The following is an 18,310-nucleotide window of genomic DNA, read 5'->3' as shown; positions in this document are numbered from 1 at the left end:
AGGCTCTGATTAATGTCCTGCAGTTCTATTGCCCAGTCATCAAGTAGAAAGAAGATTCTGTCTCTCCATCCCTCTTCACTTCGTTGACATGTGAATAAATGGTAAATGGTCAGTGGACAGTTTTCTATATGGAGAGTTTCCAGTGATATCAACCACTTAAAGCTCTTCATACAAACCTCAATACACCATACAGCCATCAGGGACGACAAAAATGTGTAAAACAATATCAGTGCTTATTTTCTTCTTTGATCAGTTCAGAGAGGTTCAGTTTTCACCCAGAGTCTGAAACCAGAAAACCAGAGGTTGTGTTTTCATGGCTCAGAAGCAGAGTGGTCCCCACACTCACAGTGAGGCAATTGTTCCGTTCGGTCATGGCCTCATGTGAACGGAACATCGTGGAATAAATGAGAATCAAAAGGCTGCAAGGAAGAACGTTATCAGCAGGATTTGACGGAAGTAAACAGATTTCCACTGCACATAAATCAATCCTCTATTCATTGCATGAATGATTCCACATGTGCTTCTAACGTGTTGCAGCTTGTTCCCCAGGCAGAGAAGCAGATCTTCAACATAAGGTAAGCAGATATTGATCCTGATCAGTGAGTGCTCACTGATTGTGACTTATCCCTCAGAAGCTGTGGCGATCCTGTGTGTTGCTCATTTCTTTGTCTTGTGACCATGAGGCCTTTCAGTGCCACCATGACTCTGATCATCCTAGACTTCAAACAGAAGTTACTTCGCTGTGTGTCGGTGGCTTTAACACCGGGAGTGCCACCAACACACCAAACTGGTTGTGAGTCGAATCTCTGTTGACTTATAATATTGATAAAAAACTCACACTTGATACACTCACTGCTTGTATCAACAGTGTTACTTTAACTCCACCATGCTCCACCTCCTGAACCACACACACTGACCCCGTGTCCTGAATTGTCCCTGTCCACTGCAGAGGGAGCGTGCACATTGGTCTTATTGTCTTCCGACACTTTGTCTCAGCTGTGAGTCTAAGCATGTGCTCAGTGGGTGAGGGACAGACTGGAAGGGAAGGAGCTTAGCAAGTGCTGCGGAGGTAGCTCGATTCTTTTGTTTCTATATTTGGATAAAAGATTGTGAAACTTTATGATGCGGTGACGACAGTGTGACAAGATGCTTCTCTGAGTCAGTCAGCCACAACACACAATGAGTCAAACTGCAGATTTATGGGTTTTATTCCAAAAAAGTGGCTGACGTTTCATCCAGCAAAAAGGTAGGACAGTCAGAAAGTACAAATGCATCATGTCTTTGTCTGTGGTTAATGATAATGTAAGACAATACATGTATTCTTCCTGCATTCCTTAAGAGCAGCAGGGGCCTGCTCAGGCTGGTTGTGAGTGTGGTTAGAATTTGTTGTCAATGAGGAAGTAGCAGTGACAGCTGCAGGAGGGACGGCGAAGGCGTGGCAACAGAAACTCTGTTTGCAGGTAGGCAGCATAAAGCCTGATCACAGCACCGATCTGCTCTATTACAGTGACTGTCTGCACTTGGACAATGACAGCAACTCTCCTATTGTGGATCCTCATCCTAAACGCCTCGCTCGAGCCCTCAGGTAAGTCACTGGATACCGCTACCTCCACTCAGCTCATTGGCTAATTAATAACTAAAGGCTGGGTTTATCCTCTCTCAAAGGTCTTTAACTGGTGTTCCTCGTCCTGTACAGCAAGTTAAATGGGTTGTTTATCGCAGAACTGGTCACGTAGTATATGTTTCCTAAATTAAATGCATGAGAATGTTCTTTTCAACATAACACATGCAGCTTTCATAATTTTTATGAAAGGATATTTGTTTCTGCTTTAATATGCTGGATCTACTTGTAGCTGTGTTTCCCTTATCTACTCTCATACAGCCTACTATAGTCTACTGTTATCGTTTAGTGATACTGACTTTGTTTGTGTAAGATACTCAGATCAGCCCCAGCATTAACACCATTAACATGGTTCTAGTACCATTATATATATTGTGTGTTTGTGTGAGTGGGTGTGTGTGTGTGTGTCTGTGTGTGTGTGTCTGTGTGATTGTGTGTGTGTTTGTGTGTTTGTTTGTGTGTGTACATGTATATATATATATATATAGTTGTAACAGTAACTAGTTAAGAGTTTTAATGTTGGCTGACTGGTGCGTTATTACAGATGAAATGTTTACCAAACTGCATGTGTCACCACCCCCCTCTCAGGTGCCACTATGTACCTGGTCACCATGACTAACAATGGCTTAGTCATTTCCTTTCAAGCTGCCTTCATAAACTGGAAAGTACAGGCTCAGATTTGGCCATATCTTCATTTCGGTGACACCATACCCGGTCAGAACGATGAACAGGATATCAAAAAACTAATCTGGAAAACTACAGCAAAGTTGATGCTGCAGAAAGTGATGTTAGTTAGATCGATGTGTATCAGACCCAGTGTTTGATTGAACAATTTCAACATAAGAAAATTATGAAATCTACAGAGAACACAAAAAGAGAAGTAGGGTTAAAAAAAGAATTCCGTGGTACAGTTTGACTCAGCAAAATACGTTTTAATTACTAACAGACAGGGGCATGGATTTAGTTTTAGGTAACTTAAGGTGAGAGAAGAGATACGTATATTATCATGTTATATAATCTTAAATACACCCATCTGCTTTCACTTCTTCTGCATGTTTTCAGGTAATCTAATAATGATTTTTATTTAACCCAATAAAATGTGTGTATGTTGTTACTGTTACATTTAAAAGCTTCTTGCACATACCCGATCATGATTAAATTGTGTTTTCCACATTAATAGTGTGGTCTGTCTGTGAGTTCCAGCTGTATGCTTTATATCCTTATATTTGGTTTGTGTTCCAATCCGGACACTATCAGCTCAAATTAAATAAAGTTTTAGTCCGAACAACATGCAGGTACTCCGTTCAGGCTGCCGACAGATCAAGCAATGTAGAGCAGAATGTATAGTCCTATAGATTCATTGCTCTGATCTCATATGAATATCAATGTTTTCAACAGAACAGATCTGTCATCTGGTCTATGCAAGGTGGACGGATATTAATAGAGAAACAGAAATAAACCTGAAGGTGTGAAAGTAACGGGTGCATAGGTTAAGCAGGGTCAACGGAAAATCCCATAATTACTGTTATTGTAAAGAATAGGGTGTAGACCTGCTCTAAAACAGGGGTTCCCAAACTTTTCAGCCCGGGACCCCCAAAATAACGGAGCCAGAGACTGGGGACCCCCAACGACACTGGAGGTGGTTTATAATGTTGCGCACAGCCACGCACATGCACTATGCATGCGTGCGTGCGTGCGTGCGTGCGTGCATGCTTGTGCATGTCTGCTCAGGTAGCCTCTCCTTCTCCGCTAGCCTGTCCTGTTCCTGTGGCCTCCTCGATTTGGTTGGTATTAATCAACGTTTCATTGTGACTGTCAATCATTTTCAGCTGCTTTCCAAAAGAGTTTGGGCCAGCTACCGTGTGACTGGTGCTGCTGTAAATTGAACTGTCGCTAACCTGTGTCATAAGATAAAAAAAGGAAAAGGTTTTTTTTTTGTGGAGGAAAAAAAGGGGAGAAAAAAGAAAAAAACTGATGGGAAATGTGTAAGCTATTTTACTTAGTGACTCTTATTTTGAAGAGGGGTTGTACCGGAAGGATGTGCTGTACTAAACAGCTGCTATGTCTCCTGTGTCTTCTTTAGGCTGAGGCCTTATTCAATACAACGACTAAACGCTCGGCTACAATTGCATGGTTTTATTCTAATATCAAGTCATAGGTATATATTCTACAAATTTTTTTTTTTTTTTTTTTTTTTAAAAAAAATAAATAATTGTATTTTTTTTTTTAAATGCATTTCGCGACCCCGCCTCTGTGTCTCGCGACCCCCACTTTGGGAACCCCTGCTCTAAAAGAGCTCTGCGGTAACTTCTCTTATGATTTGGTTATATTTGAATGAATTTGACTTAACCTGATTTACAACACAGGTTCATTGAAACAGCAGACCACATGCAGGGAACAGTTTGAAACGAATCTGCCCTGAAGTGATCTCTAAACTGCTGTGACGTGTGATATCGATGAATGAGGGATCCACTCTCACTCTACTCACCTGCTGCATTATATTTAAATCAGCTTCATCACTGTGAATGTAGCAGGCGTTTTTCTGACTCTGGACTAAAGCTCTGCAAAGGCCATTGGCTGGGACAGCCTCTCAGCTTTAGAATTTCGGGTCATTCAATATGCACATGTAGCCTGAAAGAGAGAAACCTTCAGTCATTTAATTTTCCTTTAAATAAACTCCACCTTACTTTACTTATATATTTGTTCAAATTTAAAATGCTAGAGGAATAGTTTGACATTTGCGAAATATGCTTGGTTATTTGCTTCCAATCTCATTTGTTGTACATGCTTGGTTGGTTGCTGGAACTACAAACAAGATATGAACAGGTACACACAAGCAAGATACAACATGTTCATTAGCTCCAGAAATGCTGGTTGGGGGATTTTTTTTCATCTTTGGGACTGAGCCTAACTGGCTGTTTCCCTCTGTTTCCAGTCTCTGTGTGTTCTGAAGTATTTCCTCTAGGATTTGGCAAGTGCGGGGGGGTTCTTATAACACCAACAATAGACAAAATAATGAAAATGTAGATGAAAACAAGAAATACTGCAGACTCTGTAAACAGACCACTACATCTACAAATTGATTGATTGATCTTTTAGCTCTTTTTGAAAAAAGAGCTAAAAGATCACTTTTGGCACTATGTAATCTGAGATAAAAAGGCAGATCGACAGGATGTTGGATCAGGTGGTCTGATACCAGAGAGTATCAGACCTTCTCTGCACAGGTCCGAACGATGTTTACATATATCTCTCAATTAACCAAAATGTCAAACTATTCCTTTGACAGAAGGGTTTAAAGCCAAATATTAATACATAATCTCTTGGTAACTACATGGAAACACACTTTCTGTTTTACCTAGAGTCAAATTATGAGATACATATTCAAATGCCTACAGTAAATTTACCTATCAATTCTGATTCATCAACATCCTGTAATTTTAATACATGATGTGAAGGAGACCACTGCTTTTTCCTGTTTGCTAGGCGGGCGATGTTGGTTTAATCTAATCTTGTTAATCTTTCACTAACCTAATAACATATTAATCTTCTATTAACCATGACTGCAAATAACAGAGATGCTTCTTCCTCCGAACTGTGATTGGAAGGCAGTGCCAGAAATAAAACATATTTTATTCTTTAATGTTGAGGCTAGAAGAATCAATCAATCAATCAAGTTTTATTTGTATAGCCCACATTCACAAATAACAATTCGTCTCATGGGGCTTTAACATTGTGTGACATCCTCTGTCCTTAACCCTCAACAAGAGTAAGGAAAAACTACTAAAAACCCTTTTCACAGGTAAAAATATGTAGAAACCTCAGAGAGAGCCACATGTGAGGGATCCCTCTCTCAGGACGGACAGAAGTGCAATAGATGTCAGGTGTAAGAAAACATCATCAGGATTTTTAGCAGCATCCATGAGGCTAAACATTTTTCAATACTATGTGTCAGGCAGTCCCGCTGCAATCACAGTCTCTGGCCAGCAGCCAGCAAGACCACGATCCAGCATCAGGATGAGATCCACTGTAATCCACAGTCATTGTCCACCGCCGCCAGTTAGAATCCATTATCAGCTGCCGCCTCTGTCGTGGTCCCTCATCATCCGATGCCAACGCGACAAAGGATCCTCCATTACAACGACGATCAGCTGGCACGATACAGAATCCACCGAACTGGATCCACCATTGCGACATCCGACACGCGATCCACAATCATAATCCATGGTGCGGCCACAGCTGTGGCCCTGCATCCGCGGGCGCTAAGGCACAGAAACTCCGGGAAAAGGGGTCAAGTTAGTAACATGTACTGATCAGATAAGAATTATCTTGATGTGATAAATATGGAGAAAAAGGAAGGAGAAGCAGGAAAGAGAAGCTCCGTGTGTCTTGTGTCATAAATTCCCTGTGCGTCTTAGCATCATCAGGGGTTTTTGCCATTTAATCAAATTTGGAACATCGCACTAATTAGCTCTAACTATAAGCTTTATAAAAAAGGAAGGTTTTGAGTCTACTTTTAAACGAACAGAGCGTGTCTGCTTCCCTAACTGAAGGTGAGAGATTATTCCACAGCAGTGGGGCTTGATGGCTAAAAGCTCTGGCTCCTACTCTACTTTTAGAGACTTTAAAAGTCTAAAAGAAGAAGTCGGTTAGCAGTCAGGATCAAGATAAACTCTTAATCATAAACTGCATGAAATGAACAAATACTTACCTATTACAAAGACGTATAATGTGTGTTTAATCTCCATAGAAAGCCATGGAGGCCATGGGTTTGAGGAGGCAAAGGACCATGAGGTGGTTCGCCCCGTCAGACTTCACACTATCCGAAAAAGACAAGCAGAAGTATGGAACATTATTCTGTTTTCTGTGGTACATTTGCGTGATGTTCTGTCGTGATGTTGGAAAGGAGAAATTAAAAACTTCCTGAAAGCACAATTTGTATATATGTTTCCACAGAACCTCAGACCACAGGCGATGAAGTATGGAATGACGTTGGGAGGAAAACATATTGAAATGCAACTAGAGAAAAATTAGTAAGTTTTCACACAGGCATGACTGTAACTGTAAACTGTAAATTAAACTTTTTATTATTTTTTATTTTGTTATTTAAAAAGATAATAAGTAAAGACAATGTTTATGCAATGCTTTAGTGCAGCTTCCTGGTTTTACTTCAACAAAAATATATTTGCTGTGTGTTTCCAGGTCACAAAAATTGTGGTTATCATATCTGTAGCGAGAATCATATCTGTGTAAGAATACAAATGCTGATGTGGCACAGCATGGCATGATGTCCATTCATTTTTATATTCTTTCATCCTAAGTGATTTACTCACCAAAGATTACACTGAGACTTATTACCAGAAGGACGGAACTCAAGTCACCACAAGCCCTGATGACATTGTAAGTGTGTGCATTCGTAGGCAAGTTTCACTTCAACATTCATAATGTGACATACTGTGAAAGAGCAGACAACTGTTATTTCTCAATCGAATGTTTTTATGGTTTTAAAATAATCCTGAAAAGATCCCTTGAACGTTGTTGTGTGATCCTTTTCGTTTCCCAGGATCACTGCTACTATCATGGGAGGATTGTGAACGACAGCAAATCATCTGTTAGTCTGAGCACTTGTGATGGACTCAGGTGAGCCCAACATTCAGCTTTACCTTTAAGTGTCATCATAAACTCAAAAGACATGCCACTGACCTAAAAGCATCCCATAATATTCATTGCTAACACAATTATGCAGATATTTAACCACATTCTTACAAAATGGATTAAACCTCAAAGGAAGATCCAAAATTTCAGCTTGTATTAAGGAATAACTTAATGATGTTCTACATGTTTTAGTTTAATCTGACTGAAACTGCTTTGGGTTGAAACTTAACAGTAAACAGTAAGTTGAGGAAATGCTGGCAAGTGTTTTTATCCAACTGGCAAATAAAACTAATTGCCTTTCAGCTCTGTTTGGCTCTCCACCGACTCCTGAGGGATACATCTGTCTACTGTAAACAAAGCTTAAACAATGACAGGGTGTTGAGAGGACATACAGCTGTGGGGCACAAAACCAAAACAGTAGGCTGAAAGATGCTAAAAGCCAAAATGCTAGAAAAGTAATAAGAGGAACACAAAGTGGAGTTCTTGACTCATTCTAATGTTGTACAAAATATTGGTTAAAGACACCTCAATGCAATTGCCCATCTAACTAAAAGAACTGGTGTGATCTTGGTTTAGGGGTTACTTCAGAACATCTGCCCAGAGGTACCTGATCGAGCCCCTGACAGGAGACGATGAGGGCAATCACACCGTGACGACAGTCACAGAGAAGAACTACATTCCTGCAGTGTGTGGTGTCACCAACACCAGCTGGAGTGACGACTTTGAACCCCCAACAAGCCGCAGCCGCTCCAGAGCAGGGGTAACTACATTACTTTCACAGCACTGCCGTCAGTCTGTCGAATAACTTATTAAATGACAACAAACATTAACCAATATCAACAAAAAATATATTCCTCTGCCCTCCAGGGTATATCGATTGTCCAGCAACAGAAATACCTGGAGCTCTTCCTTGTTGCTGATAACCGTGAGGTAAGATACAATGTAGATGCAGAAACTTTATATGATTCATTAAGTCAATGGGAAGTTAACATAATGGTAATGGTATTTGTAGTTTTCTGGGTACTTTGGTGTACTTTTTAAGTTAGTAAGTCAATGATGAATCATCATTAATCATGGGGGTTATTCAAAATGAATCAGCTGCAGAGAAACAGGATGTGTGAGCTTGCTCTAACATGACGACCTGATGTTTCAGTATGTGAAGATGAAGCGAGATATGACAGCGCTGAGAAAGAGGCTATTTGAAGTTGTCAACTTTGTCAACATGGTGAGTCGTTGCTTGAGTATCTATTTTATTTTCTTTGGTTTCTTTAGAGTCCTTGGGTTCCTTGATAGGCAATATGTTTCAGCCATATTCAGCTGTGATAATAATCCTATGAGTTTCAGCATGAAATGAACACTGTAGCTGTTCCCTTTCTCCCGTTTTCTCTGTGGTGATCTCCTGCTGGTGTTTGCAGGCCTATAAGCCCCTGAGGACCTTTATTGCTCTGGTGGGAATCGAGATCTGGTCCAACGGTGACTTGATCAGTGTGACCCCCCCGGCCGGGGCCAACCTGCAGGCTTTCATGAATTGGAGGAACTCTGAGCTGGCCAAGAGGAAGAAGCATGACAACGCACATCTCATCAGGTCTGAACAACCTGTAGACACCAAATATTCTCAAGTGTAGAAAAGGGGGGAAGTAAAGTTCTGCTGCTGACACACTAACTCTGTGATGCAGTGATCTCTGGGGTGGCTCTGTCCCCCTTTCACATCCAACTCTGTCCTGTCAAATAAAGACCTAAAAAGTCAAAAAAGTATTTACTTAAAATAAATGCAGTGATCTATGTCCCCAGTGTTAGGACATTGTGAAACAGGCTTTTGGTTTCTCCCTGAAACCAACCACAGCGGACATGTTTTGTTTCCTGGTTAAACCAGATCAGATCTCGGTGTACTGGAGGTTTTGAGTTACCACATGATGCTTGTGTAATTTGCGTCTATGTACATATCAGGCTGTTAATGATTCTTGCACTAGATACGATGTCACAAACCATCAAATTCAGATTTCAGAGAAGTTCAGATGTCTCAATATGTTGAACTATCGTGACTCCGTTATAGTGCCAGTTTAGATCACCTTGACTTGACATGCCATTTTGTTACAATAAAACTGGACAAGATGTTAAAATCAAGAACAAAATGATAATATAAGAAACCAGATTAAAGCCACAGAACTGCTGATGCCAGATTTCCTGTGAATAAAGAATATTGCTAATATCTGCAGTTGAGTTAAGGAAGAACTAGATGGATTGGAGAACTGTGTTGATATTGATATGTCACCATCGATAGTCAAAATGTTTCTCCTCCTGTCTTTCAGTGGCATCGACTTTGAAGGATCAACTGTGGGACTGGCTTTCATCGGGACCCTTTGCTCTGGTCACTCTGTTGGGGTCGTACAGGTGAGACAGGAAGTTTTATTCTGTTATTGCGATGGTATCATCTATATATCATACACTTGGTGGTGTGCAAAATTAGCAACCAAGGTATTTTCTCTGTGTATCACTCAGAACCAGCCAAAATCTGTTAACTCCTGGTGAGGATGAGGATGAATCCTAATGATCTGCTGAGTCTCTGTAGCTGCAGCGCTAACTCAATATTTTATAAATGAAATTATTAATAATCTACTCAATGACTGGAATACAATTGTTGGTACAAGGTACTTTTGCCCTTGCTTCACCATGAAGTTAACATGTGTGGTTTCAAGTAAAATGCTTCTTAAACTATTGGATGAATTAATGTGATATTTGATGCAGAAGCTCATGTTTCCCTCAGTATGATGATAAGTTTTTATTTCGCATCATCATCAAGTAAAAGATCAAAACAACTTTATCCAGTAACTTTGGTCAGTGTTGTCCTCGTTACTGAGAAAATAATAATTACTCATTACCTACATACCTGGCCAGAGTTATTTGTAACCTTGATAAGATACAAACAAATTTATTATCATCTTTATTATTATATTTTCACTTGAACATTACTTGGTTAGTTGAAGGACTCAATTTAGAAATTTTGGTGCAGATCCGGATTAGGAGGCGATTTTTTTTAACTATCTTAACATTGTGATATAAGGCATTTTTCAACATTACACCATTTCAGGGAATAGTTAGTGGATCTTTGCCAACAAAAAAGATCAAGCATATTTATGGTGATATGATATTTATGGACTAATATTTATGAGTGTTTGACGTTTGGTGGGGCTTGGTTATATTTCAAGGGACTGTTGAGCGGTGGTGGATATTGTCTAAACCGGAATTGTCCGTCTTTTCACAACCTCATATGAAACTCACTGTTGTTGAGCACACGTCTAGACTGACGTGTGTTCCTCTGTGGGAACAGAGGAACTCTAAACCAAAATGCTCAACATCATGTGGTCAGAAAGTCAGTTAAGCAAGTTCAACTGAGGCAAGAGACATGTTATCATGTGACAGCTGTCTGACTTTGGTGTAGTCTTGCTTTAAATAGATGTAAATCACTGATAAAAGCAACTACATTTTAAGAGATCCTCTCTCACAACTGGTGTTCTGTTGCCTCTCAGGATCACAATGACCGGGCCATTGCTGTGGGAGCTACACTGGCTCATGAGATGGGCCACAACCTGGGCATGGACCATGACGACTCCAGTGCCTGCTCTTGTTCTGGAGACAGCTGCATTATGGCTGCATCCCTCAGGTAAGAACAATCATCCAAAGGTGTCTGATAAAGGCAGATCAGACACAGACCTTTAGGTTTGACAAGCATGTAATGACATCTTTAGAGCTCTCCCCATCTCAGGTCGAGGCCCACGGCTCAAGGCTACATCTCCTTTAGAACTGTCAGAAGTGTAAGCATTGTGGGTAAAGAGGAAACCATATTTTGACAAAAAGAAGAAGTGTAAAACGAAAGAAAATATATTTGTGACTGCTGCAGCAATTTTAGATTTTTTTTACCATCTACTTTGGGTGCAATGATCAACCAGAGGATCACTTCTTACGTTTCTCAGTAGGAAAAGTCCAGCTGTGAAAATAAATACTACTTAAATAGTTGTTCTGTATATCAGAGCCCTTGTCTTATGCATTCTGACTTAAACGCTGTCACAAAAACGGAACTTTTCATCTCTTCCAAGTCAAATGTCAAATGCTCCAGAAAAGGCTGCATCCAATAACAACATTTTGTGGATCGGATGACGGGGGTTAATGATTAGATGAAAAGACACATGAAGCAGAGACTGTATTAACCAGAGTTCATGTGCTGTTCGTCCTCAGCTGGAACATTCCTCGCACTTTCAGCAGCTGCAGTGGCAACAACTATGAAAAGTACCTGATGGGCCGCAGCCCCAGCTGCCTGCTGGACAAACCAGACTACAAGACTGTGGTGGCTCCTTCCGTGTGTGGGAACGGCTTCAGGGAGGCAGGAGAGCAGTGCGACTGTGGCACAGTGGAGGTAAAGAACCAGCACTGACAGTGGAATATCTACCTCAATCATCTGCTTATCTCATCTTGACTCATTCCTGGGAGGAAAGCTGCCTGACATGCACTAACACATTGAAGGAGAGAAAGACAGCCTTCTTCTAAAAGTGGCAACAACAACAATGTGAACTGACATAATAAACTGTCATATTTTTGTTTAGTACAACAGCCTGTACACCGAGGCTCACAAACAGCTTTATTTGATGAGGGTGTCATTCAGTTTATAAGCACACACACATACATATATTTATCAGCATGCTTACATTGTTAACCGCAGTGTGCAATTTAATTATTCTGCTATTAATATTATTTTGTAGTAAACACTTAGGACTCTTTACACACATTACATACTCTTATTATTTTAACAAGTTGCATTATGTTGGAATAAAAAGATTTTGACAATAAGGTAGAGTTAAACTGGCAGCAGTTAAGCAAAACATTTATAACTTTCATTGTGAAGTGAACTCCTTGCTGAGCTGTGACCGATGTTCAGACATGTCTTTGGCCTCTGCTGGAATGCTTGGTTGCCGCTGGCCACAACTTTTAAAAACTGTTAAATTAAATGGAACTGCACCGCAACCCCCCAAGCTATTCTTTGTCTTGAACCACATATGTATTATGGTGCAAACACACAAACAGTGATAGGGGAACTTTATATAGCAAACAGTAATATAGGATCATATATCCTCAGTATTTTAGGAAGATGAAAACAAGAAATATTTGTCAGAAACTGTCACCATAGTGTCTACCAGGTCTCCTCAGTGCATCGCTTCACCTACTGCAGATGTGTTGTTAATGCCAGAGAGCCCGACCTTACACAAATATACACAAACACATGACTAAATGAAGCCACCACAACATGAGGCAACATGAAGATTTTTTAACAACATATCCGCCCTCTGTGTTGCCTTTATAGGAGTGTACCAATCCCTGTTGCAACGCTACCACCTGTGCTCTGAAGGACGGCTCGCAGTGTGCTGACGGTGAATGCTGCGAGAACTGCAAGGTGAGTAAAGAAGGAAAAGACATGCTGTTGTACTTGAGCCAATAGCTTTTCTCTTCGTCTAACAACCTGTCACAGCCCTCTTGTGGGAATATGATATATTACAAATTTAATAATAACAAACTTAATTCATGAAGCACCTTTAAAAGTTACAAGTTTACAAAGTGCTTTGACAACAAAGCAAAGGCAAATACAAGAGAAATAAATAAATCGGCAGGAAACTATATGACATCAACTATTGGGTGGTTGAAACTATGTCACAAACAAACTGGATCACATAAAAGTGGTAGAGGGACAGTAAGATAATTAAATATCAAAAAATAAAAGGTGATAACTAAATGATCAAAAGATGCTTTAAAAAAGACAAAATCACATGAAATCAAATCTATAAAGAGGGGCTTTGAGAAGTGATTTAAAATGAGTCAATAAGGAAATATTTCACCTGAAAAGAAATTAATAACCCTCTCAAATAATGTTTTGTTTATATGTGGCAACGCCGGGGGGCTAGTTCTGTCAGGCAACTCGAGCTTTATTGCGCCAATCATGTGACATACATCATGTGACATACATCATGTTACATACCTCTCCACAACCATCTATATTACACACCCACCTCATCAGGTGGTCCATTTAACCAGAGAGACATTTCCCATCAACCCCTCTTGCTCGCACTGCTGCTGCAGTATTGCCAACAGTTGCTTCAGCCCCTCCACCACCCCAGCATCCACCTGTAGGCTCCAACCGGGGGGGGTTACAAGTTTTTGCTCATCACTCCCATCATTCCTGTGTAATCGTATCGGGGAGTGATTAAGTTGGAGTCTAGACGCCAAACCCTAAGCCTGTTGTGATGCTGCAATAAATGTTTGAATGTGAGTTGTCTGACTGAGCTGTATTTCACCATGGTGCATGAGCCTCACTGTCTCTATAAAGTGTCTGTACAGGGATTTACAGTGTCGGCACTTAAGCATACAAAAATTTAGATTAGATATTTAAACAAATGAAATATTATTTGAAAAAATGTTTTGTTTGCTCAAAACTACTTTTTAGTTATATTTTTTTGTATCTTACAACATCGTTTTTGAATACCCACATCTCATAGAAGACACAAGGACCCATTACATAGTGCAGTGCAGTGATCTATGTGTGATGTGATCTACAGATCCTGCCTCGCACCAGGGAGTGCCGCAGGAAGCAGGATGAGTGTGACCTGGCAGAGTACTGCGACGGCACCAGCAACACCTGCTCCGAGGACGTGTTCGCTGTGAACGGCCTCCCGTGTGACGGAGTCCTGGGATACTGCTACAACGGCCAGTGTCCGCGGAGGGCAAACCAGTGTGTCAAGTTTTACGGATCAAGTGAGTGTCCTTTCCTCATGTGAGTGCTGCACTGCTGTCAATAGATAAATAGATTATAAATACTACTATCTTATACCATGCTTCCTTCCATAACATACATCAGGTGCTGTAGAGGCTGGACAGTACTGCTACAACCACAACACCAGAGGAACCTACTACGCCTTCTGCAAACGTCTCTCACAGGACAAGTACATCCCCTGTCAGCAAGTGTGAGTCTCAGCCCAACACACAGTCTGACAGTTTCTCTGTTTTTTTTGTTGTTTAATCCACAGAACTTTCAAAGTAAAGCATCCGCATCACATTCGAGTTGACTTTAAAGTGGATCATTGACTTTCAAGTGAATATGAACTGACTCTCTTTTCTGTGCAGAGACGTGTTGTGTGGGAAGCTCTACTGTCACCATGGGAACCCAAACCCAAACTATGGCCGCATGGTGTCGATCGGCGCTTGCAAGGCAACTTTCTATGACGACTTCTCTAAAGACTACGGCCAGGTCGACACTGGGACAATATGTGGGGATGGAAAGGTACCAGGCTCTGCTAGTGTGTGTTTGTGTGTGTGTTTTTTTTATACACAAATCTCTTCAATAAGAATAATTTGGCAGAGAGCATACGGAGGGAGGTTCAAGAAAATACAATACAATAACAAGCAGAGTCTTTCTGACCAGCGCTTCAGTCAATCAAGAAATGAATGCACTCGCTCAAACGTTTCAGCGCTGAGTCCACAGTGTGTGTCAGGGTAACCAACGTCTGAGGAGCCTGATAACTAACACCCAGTGACTTGTTTCTGTTTTTTTAAGGTGTGCAGCGAGAACCAGTGTGTGGATTTAGTGACAGCTTACAGAAACACCAACTGTTCTGCAAACTGCCCAGGCCACGCTGTAAGTGCATCCACACCCCAACACTGCTTTAGTTTAGTTTTCATTCCCACTGCTGTCCCACTCGTTAACCCCATTCACAATATAAAATCAAGCAACTACTAACTTGCAAAATTTTTGTACAAAATTACTTTTTGCACATCAGTGTCCTCGGCATAATACTTGAATCTGTAAAGTGTAATACTCCATATGTATGACTCTTATTGTGAAATCTTCCCCTTTTATGTTATATACACCATTTTTATATTCATATCATAATGTATACTAGTGTAAATTGACATATATATAAATATAAACACACACATACAAAGTTTATACTCATATTCATATTGTTTACCATACCTGCCTATGTACTTATATCAATCTATACATGCATGTGTGTGTGTAATACTTTTTTTTAAATATCTCCTACATAATACAAAAATATATTTTCATGAAATCATACGATGCCACTGCACATTAGCCAAAGTACATGCTCCAAATATTTTCATCTGCATTGAAAGGTGTATATCATACATATACTCTGCATTTTCATTTTATTTAATTTCTTATTTTTCCATATTGCCTATTTTTTCCAGTTTCATACTTTAATCAATGTATTCTCTTCATTTTGAATATCTGCTGCTGTAAGGGCCTAAAGGTTTTCTTATCTTATCTATTAGTTTGTTCAGTGGATGGTGTGTTTAATGTCCCTGTGTTGACAGAGGTGCTGCTGTGTCATTAAACATATTGTGTGATATTCTCGTGTCCTCGCTGCTCCTCAGGTGTGTAACCACAGGAGTGAGTGTCAGTGTCTGCCCGGGTGGATGCCTCCTTCCTGCAACTCAGAAGTTGAAGATTTCTCTGCTCTTTCACCGGGTATCTATAATATGTGCACCTTCCCACTCTATAATGATTACAGGATTTGAATCATCCACTGATGCATTCAAACAAAACTGAATTTTATTGTTTTGTATTGCAGGAGCAATTGTTGCCATATCAGTGACAATTGTACTGCTTGTTCTCGGCATCATCCTCGGTGTGATTGGGTTCATCTGGAAAAAACGCCAAACACCCATTTTGCCAATGTAGGTCATGCTCACTTTGTCTCAGGTCTTAATGAGGCTGTTTTACTTTTGTGAATGTGGAGAGCCGGCAGATGAAATCTTTGTTTCTATGACAGTTCCCACACCCAGAGGAAGCAGGCAGCAGGAGACATTTCCATTCAGCGTGTCAACAAAGGGCCAGGTCCTGCTCAAGTGCCACAGGTAACGAGTAGGGCCATAACTAATAGGACTGGTCAATCGAACAATATCAATGATTATTGCGAAAATATTCCAATGTATAGTGATATAAATGCTCATGCATTGTTCAAGTTAGGAGATATGACCCATAATTGATCTTCCTCAGATTTGTAAAGTGCTTTGCCGTCTATAAAGTGTTTAAACCACAACTTGTTATTGATATCAACATGTGAACTATTGATATTTTTGAGCATGTTCCAGTCCTATAATAACCAACTGTTAATTTCATGTCCGAACAACTTTTAGGTTGGAATACTGAAGCCCAGAGCTCCACCTCCTCCACCTCCAGGAGGGCGAAAACCTAAACCACCAAGTCAGAACTACACTGCTGCACGTCAGGTAACTCAACTACACAGGTCATAGGCTACTTATGTGTTAGAACACCACAACATGAAATAAAAGGTGATCATACTGGCGCCAGGAGAGATTCCTGAAAAGGTTGATTTCAATTCAAACAAAGAAATCGGATTGGATTACCGTAAACAGCAAACAGTCTGCTGAATAGAACAGGCTGGGAGAGTGAAAGAGAGTTGAGAAGGAATGAGAGGAAGAGAAAGCTTGAACTCGCATTGAATTTCAGTGGTACTTTTTTTAAGTAACTCAAACATATATTCTTTTTAACACCATTTTGTCCTGCAGGCTCTGAGGCCAGTTCCTCCACCAAAAGTCTGATGTCTGACAGTGCCACCTTTAACCAGACCTGGGGAGATTCACCTTTGTCCACAGTGTCTCCAGGCTCTAGGCAGCCCAGTGGAACAGAGATATTTTATATTCATGGCCTCTGGTTCCTCTGCCTGAAGTTGCTCAGTGTTTGTACCAGTGATGTGCAGGACTGCAGGAGGGACACACTGAACTCTACATTGTTGCTTCCATGTACTGCCAGGGCATTACAGGGAATGTACTGCATGTTTTATTTTTATTGCACTTTTTTTATATTATAGTGTAAGGAGTTGCTTTAGCTGGAAACAGAAGCAGCTCTGGCATTAATGTGAGCCATATAAATGTATACATGTTATTTTATTTTGCAAAAGAAATTATACAGAATATTGCACAGAACTGGATTTTAGTTTCAAAGTGTTTTCAACAGCAGCAGTACTTTCAAAATGTTGTGTAGTTTTCTTAAACTTTTGACATGATGGTAGAAATACTCAGATCATAAGTCAGAGTAGCATAATATAAAACTGTGCTGCATTTTCAGGTAGAGCTCAGGTACAGAAACACACTGTAAAACCAGAACAAATGGATACATGTCGGTGATATATTTATGAGATCAGTTTTATCAAGTTAGGTTCAGACAACAATTTTTAAAGTTTTTGCAGAAGCCCTTCACAATTCAGCTTCAGTTAGTTTCTAAATGAAACGTCATCATGACGTCTATGTGTTGTTGTGTCTGCTTCACATTCAACAAAAACCTGTGCCAGTGTTAATTGCCCCTAGTCAATATGATTATTACTGATATAGTTTGTGTAAATATATTTTTTGCAGTACACCTTATTTATATCCTGATGTATTCTTGAATGAGTTCACTGTGTGAACATGTACATAAAAACACTGTATGCAGGTTACATTTGGCACTTTGTGAGAATAAGATGGTATATTTTTTTTTTCTGTGCTTCGAGTCTAAAGCAGCAGCCTGACTGTTGTAGCGTCACTAGCTTGGGTCTTGTGCACAGTGAGGGAACCACACGCTGTGAGGTTTCATATGTCTACAAATTCTAACAATTAAATATATCTCTGGAAAACAAACCCCAATTTTCTTGTCCTTTGTTGTATTAAAAACACTTTAATCCATTGTGTTAAATATCATCCTTCCCTGCTTTAACATCCTGCTATTGAGCAAGGCATTAACCCCAGACTGCACTAGACTGGGAATTCATATTGTGACACATGCACTGTGTGCGAATGAGGACAAGGTGTTAATTGAACCTTTTCCTTAGCATGAAAAACGAAATTCATCATAATTGAGGGAAAGGTCAGTTAATTCTACACTGTGAACCATTAAAGCATTTTTTTTGTCTATATTACCTCGTTCCATTATACCTCAGAGCTCGGTATTACTGACCCCCAAGTTGAATGTTGGAA

General features: G+C 40.2%; 1 protein-coding gene across 1 annotated transcript; it reads left to right on the top strand.

The window, feature by feature from the left end:
- The first annotated feature begins 1,518 nt into the window (after nucleotides 1–1,518).
- On the top strand, nucleotides 1,519–17,959 carry adam28 (ADAM metallopeptidase domain 28). Its single transcript, XM_061071439.1, has 22 exons — nucleotides 1,519–1,585; nucleotides 6,369–6,460; nucleotides 6,575–6,651; nucleotides 6,940–7,018; nucleotides 7,182–7,258; nucleotides 7,850–8,033; nucleotides 8,141–8,203; nucleotides 8,427–8,498; nucleotides 8,689–8,858; nucleotides 9,583–9,664; nucleotides 10,801–10,934; nucleotides 11,507–11,684; nucleotides 12,627–12,716; nucleotides 13,873–14,068; nucleotides 14,172–14,277; nucleotides 14,438–14,594; nucleotides 14,868–14,948; nucleotides 15,710–15,803; nucleotides 15,907–16,012; nucleotides 16,108–16,192; nucleotides 16,475–16,567; nucleotides 16,868–17,959. Exons 1-22 carry the CDS (start codon nucleotides 1,528–1,530, stop codon nucleotides 16,898–16,900), a joined length of 2,307 nt encoding a protein of 768 aa, XP_060927422.1. The 5' UTR covers nucleotides 1,519–1,527; the 3' UTR covers nucleotides 16,901–17,959.
- The last annotated feature ends 351 nt before the right edge of the window (nucleotides 17,960–18,310 follow it).

Source organism: Limanda limanda, chromosome 5, assembly GCF_963576545.1.
Source record: "Limanda limanda chromosome 5, fLimLim1.1, whole genome shotgun sequence".
Classification (NCBI taxonomy): domain Eukaryota; kingdom Metazoa; phylum Chordata; class Actinopteri; order Pleuronectiformes; family Pleuronectidae; genus Limanda; species Limanda limanda.
Note: the sequence above shows the minus strand (reverse complement) of the source record. Positions and strands in the feature narration are given on the sequence as shown.

What these genes read in the sequence shown, in the direction of transcription:
- adam28 (XM_061071439.1), top strand. Translation starts at nt 1,528, where the DNA reads ATGACAGCAACTCTCCTATTGTGGATCCTCATCCTAAACGCCTCGCTC. An exon ending in GCAGCCGCTCCAGAGCAGGG is followed by an intron (nt 8,034 to 8,140) that starts GTAACTACATTA and finishes TCTGCCCTCCAG; the next exon opens with GGTATATCGATTGTCCAGCA. An exon ending in GCGACTGTGGCACAGTGGAG is followed by an intron (nt 11,685 to 12,626) that starts GTAAAGAACCAG and finishes TTGCCTTTATAG; the next exon opens with GAGTGTACCAATCCCTGTTG.